General features: G+C 44.2%; 1 protein-coding gene across 3 annotated transcripts in view; it reads right to left on the bottom strand.

Annotated features, from left to right (window-relative positions):
- Positions 1–11,630: 11,630 nt before the first annotated feature.
- Positions 11,631–15,952, bottom strand: part of ACSL3 (acyl-CoA synthetase long chain family member 3) — a 51,560-nt gene continuing 47,238 nt past the window's right edge. For all 3 annotated transcript variants that reach the window (XM_059855261.1, XM_059855262.1, XM_059855263.1), the window contains one exon: positions 11,631–15,736. In XM_059855261.1, coding sequence (XP_059711244.1) covers positions 15,573–15,736 — 164 coding nt within the window. In that variant the 3' untranslated portion in view covers positions 11,631–15,572. The remainder of the gene's footprint in view (positions 15,737–15,952) is intronic.

Below are 15,952 nucleotides of genomic sequence, written 5' to 3'. Positions count from 1 at the left end.
TATCCCCAGCCCTCCTTCCTCTGTATGGTTTTGACCCCCACCCTGCCCAGCCATTCAATCCAGCTCAGCCAAAGCCCAGGAGAGGTTTGTTCCCTCCAGGCACCCCACAGGATTTGGCTGGGTCCCTGTGTCCCCTGGCTCAGCTTCGTGCTCTGTGGAGAACCAGCCTACTCTCAAAATCCTTCCACTGTGAGCTGAGAATGCAAACTGGAAGCCATTGCTTTGAATACTGGGATTCATGTGATCCTTGCCTTCATTTCTGGGCTTGTCACCTTCTGAGTTAAACATCCCACCTTCTCCCTCTGTGGCTCTTGTCCCTTGTCTTTGATTTCTCCCAGATGATCTCATTTTCACAATCCGTCCTTCAAAAACCAAGTTGCCAAAGCATCTCCTTAAAAGCCCTCTAAAATCAACCTGCTATCTTGTAGGGGGGGAAGTGAGATAGAAAAAAGATTTTAAATAACATTAAAATACTATGAAAAATACTCCTGTGCACTCAGTACACATCCTTGTACTTGTCTATACCTTCTGTGCCTTTTCTCTGACATTACTGGCTGTAGACACAACGTGTCATACCAAACCTAATTGCTGTCTTTGTGCTGGGGCAGGACTGTGCTTTTCTGGAGCTAAATACCTCACATTTTTCTGAGCCCTGAAGTAGCAATCACACCCCACACATTTGGGAAGCACTCTGGGCTGGAGCAGCTCTGCAGGGTTCCAAGTGCTTTCCCAACACCTCCCTTGAAGAAAGAGCTGCCCAAACCAGTTCCTTCCCTCTCCCCAAAAATGAACTCTCTTTTTTTTCCAGATTTCCCTGGGGGTGCAGCTCAGCACCTTGCTCCCCACAGCACCAGCACTGGGGCTGGTGCAAGGCACATTCCAGGATTGCTTCCAGCCTTTGTCTGTGCTTTCTCCTCCTTTTCCTGAGAGTTCATCCATGCCTTAGTCAGATATTTCTCTTTTAAATAGTTGTTCATTTGAAAGCAGAGAGGGGTGTGTCTGTTCTGGAAGGTTCCCTGCCCAGGTCCTCGTTGCTTGGCACATTCTATTAGGATTGGAGTGCAGACCAAGAAAATACTAATCTGAATTCATTTCCATTGGTAAATAACAGATTTAAATGAAAGAGTGAATGCAGTGAATGCAGATTTAACAGCATTAGGATTAGCTAGCAGCATAAGCAAAAAAAGAACCATGAAAAAAAAACCTCACCAAAAAAAAAAAAATAAAAGCCAGTTCTTTGGGATTAAGGAGTTTTGACAATTAAGCTTTATGATTTGCTGCTGAACCAACCAACAAGTCAAAATATGTCATTATTTTTTTTCTAAACCCAAGAACTAACAAGGAAAAAAAATAAACTACAATCAATGTTTTGGTCTATTATAAAGGCTTTTTTTTTTTTTTTTTTTTTAATATCAGGATCTGAAGATTACTACAGAACATAACTGAAATGTAAACAGCACAAGATTGCCAGGGATGAGCTGTGCCAGGGTGCAACTTTGAGATGACAAGGGCAGAACCAACTTGTTCTGGACTCCTGCATGATGTGGGGATGCATAAAACAAAATTAATCTCTTCCAGTTATGGGAAGGATGAAAGGCAGCTGCAGAATCACTCAGACAGGCACAGGTCAGAAATCCCTGAGGATACCACAACCTTACCTGCAGGAGCAGCAGGCTCTGCCCACCTCTGCTGCAGCCCCCCTGGCTCCTGCAGCTCTCTCAGGAGGCAGGGCTGAGCTGAGGGACATTACAGGATCCCAAATGTTCCCAGCAGGAAGCTCACAACCCCCCACTACACTTCATTTTAAGGAAAGAAAATATCTCTTTTATTGCAGGCACTCAACCAGCACAGGCACAGCCTGGGAGCTGCTCAGTTCCACAGGACACAGCAAACCCCCACAGAGATCATTCCTCACTGAAGCTCTGGGTGGGTTTGTTTTCCTGTAAGGTGAATCATACTCTGCCCTTTGGGTTTAATACCTACATCCTTTTCTAGAAAAGGTCCCTACCACCTCAGCTCTGCAAATTGCCTCATAACATCCCACTGATGTCAACAGCAACAAGGGTTGGTCACCTCTTCTCTGTGCCCCAGAGCACCACAAATCTGCCCCTTTGCAGCCACCTCCAGGTCTCACAGTTCAGTGCTGGCTGGTCCCTGGCACATCCCTGCCCCATCCCAGGCTCCCCCTCAAACACAACTCACAAGGACTCTCTTTGGTGTTCAACAAACCACAACAGGTTTCCTGCAGGTGGGAGCTGGGATAGATCCTGTCTCGTCAGAAATCTCAGGGCAGGGAAGTTTAGATCACCACTAAAACACAAAGTTGCCTTTCTATGTTTTTTGGTGTTTGGCTCATGTCTTTTTATCCTTGTCCTTACTCGTTTCAGGGTCTGATGAAACTCAAAAAGGAAAGAAAAGAAAATAAAACACAGACAATAATTTGGGTACCCAGTGCTCAGACACTTCCAATAAATTGCCCAGTGCCTTGCTGTAATTGAGCTCAGGAAAGCAGCCATTTTGCTAAATTAAAGGTATTAGAAGCCTTATGAGTAAAGTGATCCTAGGCTTTGCCCCCTAATTTATTAGCATTTTCATTTAATTTCTCTTATTTTACTCAACCCTTCATATTTCAGAGCTGGTCAAGTTGCAGCCACACAGGTTCATTATCACATGGAAAACTCCACGTGGCAGGCCAGTGCCACGGACTGCAGCAGCACCTTGAGAGCAGCGACTCCAGCAGGAGGGAGCAGCACAGCCCCAGCCCCAGTTGCCATGGCTACGAGCGATGCTCAGGGAGATGAGATTGCCATGGCACCGGCAAGAGAGGCCACCGGGGCAGGGGACACGCTCCTGATTCCAGAGGCCATGGCTTTAATTAATGAGGGATTGTAATGGAGCCAATTGCACACAGGTAATGCAGACTTCTGGGGCCATTTCTGTTGGACTAAACTTAGCAGAGGTTCTAGCCCAGCTTTAAAAACAAGTGGCAAAACCCCACGAGTTTGTTAACAAAATAAATCACAGACAAAACATATTGGATTTCTATTGCTATAACAATAAACTGGGGGCAATTAATATGGACTAAACATAACAAAAAAACCCAAATGAGGATCCCTCACATCTGCATGAACTCCATACTACTTTCTAAAGATGAAAGGTGGAGGCAGATACAGTGCAAGGAAAACCGAGCAAGCAGCAATCTCCTCTGTACCAGGATTTTTAATCCTGGAAATTTGTCCAGGACTGGGGGTGTTCCAAACTCACTCTGTGTGACTCACAGGCACTCCTAAGCAGGACCGTGTTATCAACTGCCCCCATTTAATCAGATACCTTGCAGCACTGAGACACTCACCTCACACAGCTGAGCTGTTGCCAGGACACCATTCACATTTCTGGCTCCCCATTAACATCAGCTAATAATCTTCTGCCCTGGGCTTTCAAAGCACTCCAGAAGGATCCAAGGCTGCTGTAAGAAAGCAGGACAAGAGAAAAAAGCTTCTTGCTCTTGCAAGCAGTCAAATTAAGTTTAGCCCATGGCTTTTGCATGCCTCAGATAACCAGGAAACCAGAAAAATAAAATCCTAAATCCATTACTTTAATCACCTGGGGATCTGAGTTGTGAATTTTGAATTACAACTTGCTAGGAGTTGGCAGGAGCAATTAAACTTTAAAAGCAGACATGACCACAGGTTACCCTGCCTCCACCCCTTTCTCCCTTCTCTCCCTGCTTACATCCACAGCTGGGTCCCTCCTCCTTCCCTGGCAGCCCACAGCACTGCCCCATCTCTGCTCAGCTGCCTTCCCATTTTGTTCAGAGCACAGACAATTTGAACAGAGGTTCAGACAGGGGCACAGAACTGTTCACCCTGAACAAAGAAAGATTCTGGGATCAGCATCCCAGGGCTGGGGCTGGGGCAAGCCCTGCTGCAGGGGCTGGCCAGCACTGCTGCTCCTCAGCATGGACAAGGCCAGGGAGGCAGAAGAATTCCAGCCAGCCTCGTCTCACCCCATTATTTTGCTCTGACTGGAACAAACTGTTATCTTTGACCCTACTCTCCTCCCAGGATGCAATCACAGCCCTTGTGAAATGCTGCTGCTTCTGCAGCACTAAATCCTCAGTGGGGAAATCAGTTCCATAGATGTGAGTCTGAGCAAGAGCTGCAGACCCCCAGTAAGCACCACGTTTCCAGGGCTGTGAGTCCCAGGCTCTGCACTGCAACACTCACTCCATGTCCTTACCCTCAGCAGGAAGGGAACAGGGGCACAGGGAGATGAATGCCAAGGCTGCTGCAGGAAGCCAACAGAGCAATAAATGTCCAACCTCTACTGCAGCAACCAGACTGTTCTTACCCTCAGATGGGCTTGTGTCAGATCTTATTTCATCTGAACTTGATATTAGCCTTCAGAACAGGTAACATAAAGAAATCCTTACATCTATGAAAAAAAAAATATTACAGGCAAATAAAAGAGGAATAAGAACCCCAAACCAAGACATTTTGTTGAGGTTGGTGTGATGATACCTGGGTGTGAGAAGTGGAGATTTCTGACTTGCACCCTTCATTTTGTCTCTGGACACGTCACTGGCTCCAGGACTGAGAGGAAAACACAACTGGGTCACTGCCCAGCAGGAACACGACCTCCTGGGAGGTCAGGGGCTCTCCCCTACAGCAGGAAAACTACAAAGGATGGATTCAGAAGAGATAAAGATTTTTTTATTTTGCTCTGCTGTTGTGAAATAGACAGTCAAAATCCTTTAAAAAATAAACATAATAGGACCGGGAAGATAATTCTTTACAACAATGAAAGGTATTGCTTTTTTCTTGATCCAAAATGTGAGGGAATCAGGTCAGAACCATGGGTCTTTGCTCTTGTGGGAGATTCCCAAATTCACAGGAAAACAAATGTTGCTGCTGCTCGCCCAGTCATCCTGCAGTCACCAAGCCATGCACGCAACTGCTATCGTAACTGAGTCATTGAGGAGCTGCAAACATTTCCCACCATTTTCCTGTAAGGTTGTGGAGTTTTTTTGGTCTAGTGACTGAAAAGAAAAGAAACAAGTCAGCTCCAGCCCAAAAATTTAAAATTACATTTTAAATATTACTTGAATTGTATTTAAATAGTATAAATATCTATTGCCATCATTCACACCTCCTGTCAGCTGAGTTTTCTTGCACTGCAGTTTCAGGGAATGAACACACTCTGACTGTGCCCCAAGATATTCACACAGCTGACTTTAAGGCTATCACAAGGACCAGCAGAGAAACACCAGCAGAGATTTTTTTTTTTTCTTTGAAATTATCAATTCCAACCTTTCAGTTCATTAGGCCGAGGAAATAAAATAAATTTGAGTAAATGATCCAACCTCACACGGTCTGAGTCACTGATTCCCTCAGTGCTGCAGGAGCATTCCCCCCAGAGTGGCTGCAGTGACAAGGGGCTCTGTGACACTTGTTTGCTGATGTCCCCAGCAGCCCACACTGCTTGGGAACCCCCTGGCTAAGGTGGGTGCAGCTGCAGGGGAGCCAGGCTGCTCCAGCCCCACCTCTGTAAACACCTCCAGAAGTGAAACTCCTGCAGACAGCTGGAGCTACAAACTCTAGAATCCAACAGATGAAGAGGAGGGATAATGAAGAGGAATAAAGTTTCAGTATACTGTAGAAAAAGTTTTGACTTCTGTCAACTCAGTTAATACAGAAAGTCTTTTGCTGCAGCAAACACGTGCTTCTGATTTTAAAAATGATTTATAAATTAGGAGTAAGATACCAGATGTGGAGATGATGCAAGCATTTGAGATGCATCAATCTTTAAAGCTATTTCTCTTTGAAAACTGTGAGAAAGGTCTTGGCAGCAAAGTCAAAAAGTTTTTAAAAAGGGTGAAAGGATACTAATTGTTTGTTAAGGGGAGCTGGGAACAAAACCAAAGCAGGGCTGTGGACCAGTGGGAGCTGGGTATCACTTTGTGCAGCCTCTGCTGAAGGTTACCACAGCGTCCTTCGCTGTATAAAATCAGTGTTTAGGAGGAGTGAGCTCAGTTCAGGGGCTGCTGTGGGTAGGAAAGGCTCCGTTTGCCCGGCGGGGTTTGTGCCAGCCCTGCATGGGGAGGGCGGCTCTGCCCTGCCCTGCCCCCCGCTGTCCCACGGCCGAACTGCGGGAGAGAGCCGGGGCAGGAGCGCACCCACTGCCAGCGCTCCCGTGGCACTGCCAGCGCTCCCATAGCACTGCCAGCGCTCCCCATGGCACTGCCAACTGTCCCCATGGCACTGCCAGCGCTCTCGTGGCACTGGCAGCTGTCCCCATGGCACTGCCAGTGCTCCCCTTGGCACTGCCAATGGTCCCCATGGCACTGCCGGTGCTACCCATGGCACTGCCAACAGTCCCCATGGCACTGCCAGCGCTCCCCATGGCACTGCCAACAGTCCCCATGGCACTGCCAGCACTCCTGTGGCACTGCCAGTGCTCCCCTTGGCACTGCCAATGGTCCTGTGGCACTGTCAGCGCTCCCCATGGCACTGCCAACAGTTCCCATGGCGCTGCCAGAGCTCCCCATGGCACTGCCAACAGTCCCCACGGCACTGCCAGCGCTCCCCATGGCACTGCCAACAGTTCCCATGGCACTGCCAGTGCTCCCCTTGGCACTGCCAACAGTTCCCATGGCACTGCCAACAGTTCCCATGGCACTGCCAGCGCTCCCCATGGCACTGCCAGCGCTCTGGCTCGGGCAGACCAGGGAATGGCCAGACACTCACACAGGTACAGGCAGAAGAGAGCGTGGAAGAGAAGGAACCCAAGGATTCTTTAAAGAGTCTCAAACCAAAGTCTGAGAGAAGGCAGAGGCTGGCTGTAATGTCAGCCCCGAGAGGCGAGGAGGAGGTGAAATGGTGTCAGCATGTGTTCCTAAAGAGACTTTCTGAGGCTTTGCTGCACTGAATCAGCACAGGATTCTTCAAACCACAATGGGCTAGAAATTTCTATCACAATAAAGCTGTTCTGAGTACTACTGGAGCTTTCTTGAAAATGTAAATAAACAAAGACAAACAGATGGAAATAATTATAATTCAAATACTTGGAATTGTTGGAGTGCTGCTTTCAACTGTCCCAACTTGGTTTGGGCCCTAAAAACCCATCCAAACTTTTTCTAGCTAAAGCTAGAAAAGAGGGGAAAAAAAAAAAAAAAGAAATCACTTCTGGCATAAACAGGTGGGAGGCTCCTGGGCTCTGGCCCATCCAGCACACACTCCATGGAGCCCTGAGGAACAGCCTGGCACCCCGGGCACCCCTCACCTCCAGGGAGGGACAAGGCCTTGGAGTGGGACAGCCAGGGAGTGGCCCAGCAGTTCAGGGGACTGACCAGGTATTTCCTGTGGCACACAAGGGCCAGGACCGTGGTTTAGCAAAGGAGGGGGGCAGCCAGTGCCTCCCAGCACAGAGGGGATGGAGAAGGGGTGAAGGGGCAGCATCCTGGCACCTGGATGCATTCTGTGGCCAGTTATCTGTCAGACATCACATGGCAACTCAGAACCTTGTTTAATATTAACTGTGGGGTACTTAGACAAATGGAAAAAAAAAAAAAGGTGTCATGATCATGTAATTTTTTTCTTCTTTTCCTTTTTTAAAATCAGGTTTTCCATTTCCCTATGAGTTGGGGCTGCTACAGACCAGCAACATTGACTATTCACAAATCCCCAAGCCAGAGGCTGAGGACAGCAAATCTTTGCTTTCATGGCAGGCATTTCTCACATGGAATTCTTTCTCTCCACCAGATTAGCTCACCTGGTTCCACCAGGAGCACAAAGACAGGGTGGGTACTCACCTGCACAGTGCCCTGAGCACAGGCTGCTGCAGGTGACACCTGGCAGTCACAGCCTCACTGTTCCAGCACTTCAGAAAAAATCTGGGAATCTCTGCCAGTCAAGACTTACAGGGAGCATCATGCCTCCTGTGGAAGCAACCCATTCTATCTACATCTTTTTGTAAATTCTGTAAAATAATTTAAAGAGACAAACCATCAGTTATGGAAAAAAAGCACACTAGAAAGATCTGATCAGCCCATGGTATAATGAAAAGCTACTGGTAGAAAATAAAAGTGATAGAAGGAAATGGAAAAATGGTTTAAAAACAAGTATCCCTTAGTAGCACTGGGAAAAATTCTAGGGAAAGTCCCAAATCTCATCTATTTATGAACACATTAGGAAAATTACTGCAAATCACACACTTCCCATCAGCAACACGCTGCCCTCAAGCAGACCTGTCACCTGCCAGTCCTGGAAAACCTCAGAAAACCTCCTTTGCTAAGCACATGGAGGAAAAACTGCATGGGAGATACTTTCAAAGGGATTTTCCAGAAGTTGATCAAGACTTCAAATAAAAATGAAAGAGATTTCTGAGACAAGTTTTAGCACATTTTACTTATCCTTGGAGAGACATCAAACAGTTCAGCAGGAATTACCTCCCCCCAAGTTCCATGGTGGTCTGCAGCAGGAAGGGACAGCCCAAATCTGGTCCCAAATCTGCCCTGCTGCAGGTCACCCACACCATGTTTGCTTGTGCCTGTCAGCCTGGGGAAGTGCAGAGGCACAGGCACAAATTCCACTGGAGCTGCACTCCACCAGCAACTTATCAACTCATTTTGCTACAGAAATATATCCATGGGTATCAATCAACCCATTTTGCTACAGGAGTTACTCTTGAAAAGTCTCCCTTTTTTGATTCTCCTATTGTTTTTCAGCTCTTATGCAGCTTTGGCAAGAAGGGGGGGGAAGAGGATGTGATGCTGAACAGGCCACATTGCTCACTGGCAGCCTCAGCCCTCCTGCTAATTATGTTACACTGCTTTAGCTGGAACCAAGTCCTGAAATTGAGCAAAGTCACCTCATTTCCAAGAAACCTGGCAGAAATACCTAGCAAAGGTGTGTGAGATCCAGAGAACTGATGAAACATAAAATGCTTAATGAGTTTCAGTGAATAGCTTCCTTACAGCTTGTTAAGCACCCACAGCCTATCTTCCAACTACACTGCATAACAGGAACTATGCTTTCCAAATCATTCTTCAGCCTTGTAAGCTATATGCTTAAGATTTAAAAACAACTATGCAAATATGGTTCTAGAAAATGCACCAAAAATAGAGAGTTTGCTGAAAAATTCCCAATCTTATTTCAAAAAAACTGAACCGTATCTGATCAGCATTAAGATAAGAACAATGAATTTTATAGGAATTTGATAGTTTCATTTGCTATTAGTAATTTCACATTTCAAAATGATGCTTCTTTCTCCCTTAACATCTCTAGGAGCCCAAAGTAGCAGAAACTCAATGTAAATTCACTTTATGTAAGCAAACTCACTCAATGTAAGGGTCTACATCAAAATCTCACCATTTCAGAGGACTAAAGGTCACCAGCCAGCAGGCCCATTGCCAAACACTACTGGGATTGCACATCAATGGGAAGCCAAATAAACTATTCCACTCAAATTTAACTCTTACATTCATAAAGTTGGCTCCCAATTATCTGCAAATAATCACCAAAACAAAAACCAGCCAACCTACCCAACCTTGCAACCAACAGAAGGCATTCCAAGTCCAGAGAAAGAAATAAACACACACCTGTAACACACTGGGAATACATGGAAATTCAGGAGCTAGGGATTCAAATATGGCACGTGGCTTTTCCTGCTGTTGCACTTGGCAAGGCTGAGCACCCCTGAAGTCTGATATAAAACATCTTTTTGACATTTCATGCAGGACAGGCAGCACTATCCCTTTGGGCACATGTGCTCTCAGGAAACTGAACCCACCCAAGTCCCAACAGGGAAACTGTGTTTGTTTTTCTACCAACCACCAGGTACAGGGGACCAGGCAGCACTTTGGGGATGCCCATCCAGGTAGATGGAAGTGCCCCAATGGCCAGTCCTGGGCAAGATCTCTACACTGGGCAGGGAGGCAGCTAAAGCCAAGCCTTGTTTGCACATAAAGCAGGAATTAAATGCTGCAGCCAGTCTACATAATGAAATCTGGGATTCCAATCGGCCACAGTACTTGGTAAAAGCCACAGGTATCTATTTTAATTGTTGCTAGAGAAAACACTTGCCAACACTCTCTGAAACATCCAGCCACCCACAGCTGCTGTCCCTCCAGCCCCACAGCTGGATCCACGCTGGACAGACACAGTCCCACTGCCCCCAGCTCTGCCCCCAGCTCCAGCTCCCCATGTGCAGAAGCTGCCCTGCCTGGGAACACCCCCTCATGTCCCATTTATCACTGGCACCTTTCATCCCAAACAAACTCTTCTCCCACTGGCTGCCCAGCACAAAGAAAAGGCATTTCTGTCACCTGCTCCCTGGATTGCTGAGGACATACAAATCCCCTTTACATCAACTACAGGGAAAGCCAGAGCTCCCTAACTAGGGTTAGGGTTAGGGCTAGAGCAGCAGGGCCATGGCCAGCACTGCCCAGCAGCGCCTGGCACTGCAGGGAAGGACAGGCACTGCTCTCAGCAGAGCTCAGGCCTGCCTCTCCTTTAACCTTCAGTGCCAAGAGAGAAATCCTACACACACAGAAATAACAACAGGGTCTAAAAAATATTTAAAAGTATTACAATTATTTTTTCAAAAATTACTCACCTTTTCAACTGTTTGGGCGCTTCCATTTTCCTGCTGTCACCCTGGATTTTTGCAGACAGTAACAGCAACTCAGGTCTACAATGTTTTTATTTGTATTTTTATTGTATCTATTTTGCATCCTATGCCTCTCTAATGGCTACATTAACATATTTATTGTTAGGGCTACACTTACCCTTCCTGAAATTAGTTGCTGTTATATATAGCTATTATAATAGTTTTGAACTTGTTTATTTCTCTTTACTAAAGAGACCCCTAACAGCATTTTATTAGCTATAAATGTCTAACAGAAAAAGAAAAAAAATCAGTTAAAGTGAATCACATTATCCTAAATAATTTGAAATAAGTTTTTAGTCTTAAACCTTCCAGCATTTTTGAAAGAAAAAATAACTTAGGATATAACTGAATCTAGAGGAAGCTGGAGCCTTCTCATGGCTGGTTAAAGGGATAAACAAAAATATCAGCTACGTAGCAAGGAGGGTTTGACATTTTGTCAGCACTATGAATGACCCTGGGCATTTGGGGAACCTGTAAATAGAGACACAAAAAAGGGAAAAAGAGGCTTCTGCTGAGATGCCTCCAGGCTGAACTGTCACCAGCAATGGTTTGTGAGCTTGTAATCAAAATTCAAAATGTAAGGGCTCAAGATCTCTTAAGAGGTCCAATTGCAAGCATCTAGTATTTGACCCTTCAACACACAAACTTTAGGGAAATTACACACTAAACACAAGTCCTAGCACACCTGGATAGGAAAAAAAGAGTCATAAGCCTACAGCTTTACATCAGGTATTACCCACAGCCAGTGCTTTTGAAACCAGGTAAATGGCAGATCACATGCAAATAAAAATTGGCCAAACATGATTAATTTTCCTGTAGTGAAAATCCAGGCTAACCTGGTAATTCCTGCTCCTGCATTCAGTCCAAAATGGTGACACATATTTGAAACACCTAACAATAATGAACACATTTCTTTATTATCAGCTCTGTACCACTGAAAAAACTGGATGTACAAGACCCAATTTGTGAAATTAATTTTATTTTTGAAACATGATATCCAATTACAAATAAATAATTCATACAATATAACTCAGTTAGGGTATACAATGTTCAGGCAGTTCATAGTAACAACCAAGATCACATTGAAAATGAGTTTACATTAAATAACTCATTACAACAATATACAATTGGTCATTCAATTCATGTTTCAGCCTGGTCCAAGGTGTAGGCAAGTTGAAAATCGTTCCTCTTACCAGTAAAGAAACAGATGTACACTATTTTATACCAAGTCCAAAGTAGTTAATACACCACAGTAATAAAAATTAAAAATGCTGCATTGCATCACCTAAATGTAGGTTTAGTACAAAATAAGAAGGTTGTGAATTTTAGCAGGACAAAGGTTATTGCAAAGGAGTTTTATGTCCTACAGCAATTTCTGCATAAACTTACCAGCTTGACAGGGTGTTCCTAATGTCTGGTTTGGATTCCACACCCTTCCCTGCATCCTGTCTGTAAAGCAGTGGGATGTAGGGATGTTCTTAGCTCCAGTCACACATTGCTGCTCACTGCCATTTCAGCAGAATGTTTCCCTGCCCAGCTACAGCTCCCCTCCGAGGTGTGCTCCTGCCTCTGGGAGACCTGCAGCAGCAGCAGCAGCAAACTCAACGCTGTCTTTTCTGACATGCAACTTTTGAATTTCTCACCTACCCAGAAACCCTATGCTCTGTAAAGAACACTTACATCGAGATTGAATGATAGCCTAAAGTCCTGAAAATATTTTAAAGAATTGTGAAATTTAAAGGATATTCACAGCATCCCTGGAATTTCTTGGTCAACCATTTTAGTAATGAAATACATAGATTTTCACAAGAGAGTAAGCAGTTACAATTTTCAACGATTCAGAGACCTGATAAGTTTTTATTTACAAAAGTTTTGTTAAAAATCCCCCTCTTTTGGAGGCCCTTCAGGTGAGGTATATGCCCCTTGCTCAGATTGTTTAAAGTTACAGCTCTTTCCATTACAGATCCCCCACGTGACAGAGACCACTCCTCCCAAACACACATCTCAGCTCCTGCACAGCTGCCCACAGCCCCTGGGACAGTGCAGTGAATTCCAGCAGGGACTTCTGTTCTTGTTACTCAGGGCATGGGAAGACACACACAAAAGAAAAAAAAAAAAAATTTAAAAAAAAGAGAGGGAATTCCCAGCTGGCAAGCAGCGCTGGAACAAACCCCTCCAGAGCTGTTCTTGTGCTCAGCAATGCAGGAGCACAGGGTGGCAGCCAGAAGGAGCTGGCAGCCCAGAGGAGCAGGGGAAGGAGCCCCACACCTGAGCTGCAGCCTGACTGAACAGCCACCACAGCCCCCAGCACCTCCCAGCACCCACAGCACAGGTGGCCTCAAAGGGACAGGGAAGTACTCACAATCCAGCAGGAGAGGAGTCTGTCTTCTGCTATAAATCAAAAGAAAAAACCCCACACTCATCACACAGATTTTTAAAAAGTCTGTCTCCAGCACTGAGACTGAACTTAATGAACTGCTTTGTTTTCACATTCTGTAGAAGAAATAAATGTCCACAATGAGTCTTAATACCTAATGAAAGAGAAACTATATGTATCACATCCATTTTAAACATAAAAAAACCTGAACTGTAAAATCAAATGCACAGTTAGACTGCAACCCCATCTTGTGACTGGATTAGAAAAAAGAAAATAAAACTACTATTTCCAAACCATTTTAAAAGTTTCCTTTATGCAATTTCTCAAAAGGGTAAGATTTAAGCCCTTAGCAGAACAAAATACTAACTTCAGATTTGTTTAACCAAAAGCAGATTTATTTTCTTAAATCTGCTGCACAATGCACCAAGTGATATACATAGTACTTCAGCAATTTATTATTTTTCACTAAAAAAATCACAAAAATATTTGAACAATGTATAGTCTGTGCTGAGTTCTACATAAGAACCTGTTGATGGAGCACAGATACAGATTTAAGTGTTAGTAATGTCTAATACATGGTGTGACACTTCCCTACAGCCTTGGCAATTTTTCCACATTTGGATCCTTCAGTCATTTTTCAACATTTGTTTTATCTCTATTTGTCACAAGGTTTTCATTCATGATCTGGATATCTAAAGGCAATAATCTCAAAAATATGGTTCTGATTTCTTTTTGTTGCTTCTATTTCCATTTGATTACTTACACCAAAATTTACCAAATGTTAACAGTTTGTCATGGGCAGCAGCAGGGGAAATCCATAATTAGCACAAACCACCTCATTATTTCATCAGGGAACCTGCTTGATAGCCTTCAACTCCTATGAGTCTGCTTTCTATAATCAGTGGAGAGCATTAATTAAAACAATATTTCAGAGGTTTATAAAATGAGAATTTGTACATCAAATACCTCTCAAAACCTCATGTCACAAAGACAATCAGCAGGAACTCCCTCTGCCAAACCAAGCTTCTGGCCTTCAGCATTGCTATGTGCTACCACAGCAGGGCACTAAGTAAGCATCAGGACCTTGAGTTTTAGTACTACAAGTAAATGATACACAAGAGAGCAATCTCCAAACTAAAACCATTTTAGTATTTGCTTCATCACAAAGTTGATTGACGTATGCCTTTTCACATTCTCATGTAACCCTGAATATTCTTTCCAGAAATATTTCGAAAATAAAATTCACGTGTAAAACAAATCTGAACGCTCTTACTCAAGATGAAAAGAGCCCCCACATTTTTTCAAACAATATCCATGCATCCCTATTGAAACAGAAATAGAGACTCCTTCCCAAAGTAAGAATTAGATGTAACAAACCAAGCAACAAAAATAACTCTGACTGACAAATGCTTCAAATATCTGTTTTTAAAGCAAAAAGTACTACACAAAAGAACAGAGAATCAAAGGGAGATTTTTAATGGCACAAAGGGCAGCTAGGCACTGTGTGAGCTGAGAACATAACTGTCATTATGACTTTAAAAATCCCCCCAGGAAGATTTGGGTTGCAGCTAGGGCAGAGCAGGGGTCTTGCCAAACCTTAATAAACAACGGAAGAGGAAATCCACTGTAATGTCCGGACCTAATGAGAAAAGACAAAGGTTGCTACAGTCCCTCTGCTAAAAGGACACAGTCAAGATTGTAAAGTATTAGTGAAATTAACGATGAGAGTTCATATTAGCACTACACAATTCAGCTCTGGATGAAATGGTCACGAGCTATTTAAAAAGGAGTTTCTGCATCTGAGAGATTACTCTTAGGTTTAACTTCTGCTGTGTTAATAGCATCTTCTGTATTAAAGGAGCTTTAACTAACACCTGCAAGAGTATCTGCCTCGAGGCAGAGCTGTGCCACGACCATCCTTCCATTTTCAGATAAAAATAAAAGTAACCATTAGGCACATATTGAAGGTGCATTATACAAGCTGGAATGTCAAATATTTTCTCCCTCAGATTTACACAGAAAAATAACACAGCAGCAAATAACCTGGTCCTCTGTTCAACAATTACCTTGTTACAAGCATTTTCAATGTACATAATGTCACAACTTCAATACCTTCTTATCTTTAAATAATTAGGTAAAAAAAGGCCCCCAGTATAACCATTTCTTATATAGCCAAGTTCTCTCTATATACATCCAAATTTTCAAGATACAAATAAAACATTATACAGGATTTATAAATGTTTAAAAACTTGAGGCTTCAGAATCATGGCTTCCCAAAAAGACCTGGGAAAATCCACAGACTGACAAGGTAGCAGAGAAAACTGGAGAAAAGGAGACACACAAATTTGCTGCCGTAACATCTTACTAAACTTGCCAGTCATCACGGTGATGTCATTAGAAAGAACAGTTTAAGCTGGAAATGAGGAGTGGTGGTTTTGTGTGTTGATCTCAAGTGTCGAGTCGAGACAGGCAATTCAAGTATTTGCTGTTTGATCCCAGCTCAGCAGAGCAGCAGTGGGCAGAGGGGTTATTTGACGTTTTTGCCATACATGCGCTCAATGTCCGGCTGGTAGAACGCCGTCAGCTCCTTGCGCTTCAGCTTGAACGCGTCCGTCACCAGACCAGTCTCTGGGGTCCAGGGATCTGGGCTCAAACGGATCTTCACTGGGATTTCAAACTTCTCCAGGTTTGCTGAGAAAAGAAGCATTTTTAATACAGAAGCTAAGTGGAGCCGTTTATTCCTAAAGTTAAGCACAAAAGGAGAAATCGTATTCTCATGCACGTGACCCAAAGGAAGAAGTGCTCCTCCAACCCCCCATGGTTGGTTTGACCACCTGTGGGGTCACAAGCAGAAGGACAAAATCTGTTTGCCCAATTTCCACAGAAATACTGGAATAAAGCCCAGCT

Source organism: Haemorhous mexicanus, chromosome 10 (assembly GCF_027477595.1).
Source record: "Haemorhous mexicanus isolate bHaeMex1 chromosome 10, bHaeMex1.pri, whole genome shotgun sequence".
Lineage (NCBI taxonomy): Eukaryota > Metazoa > Chordata > Aves > Passeriformes > Fringillidae > Haemorhous > Haemorhous mexicanus.
This window is presented reverse-complemented; position numbering and strand designations above follow the sequence as displayed.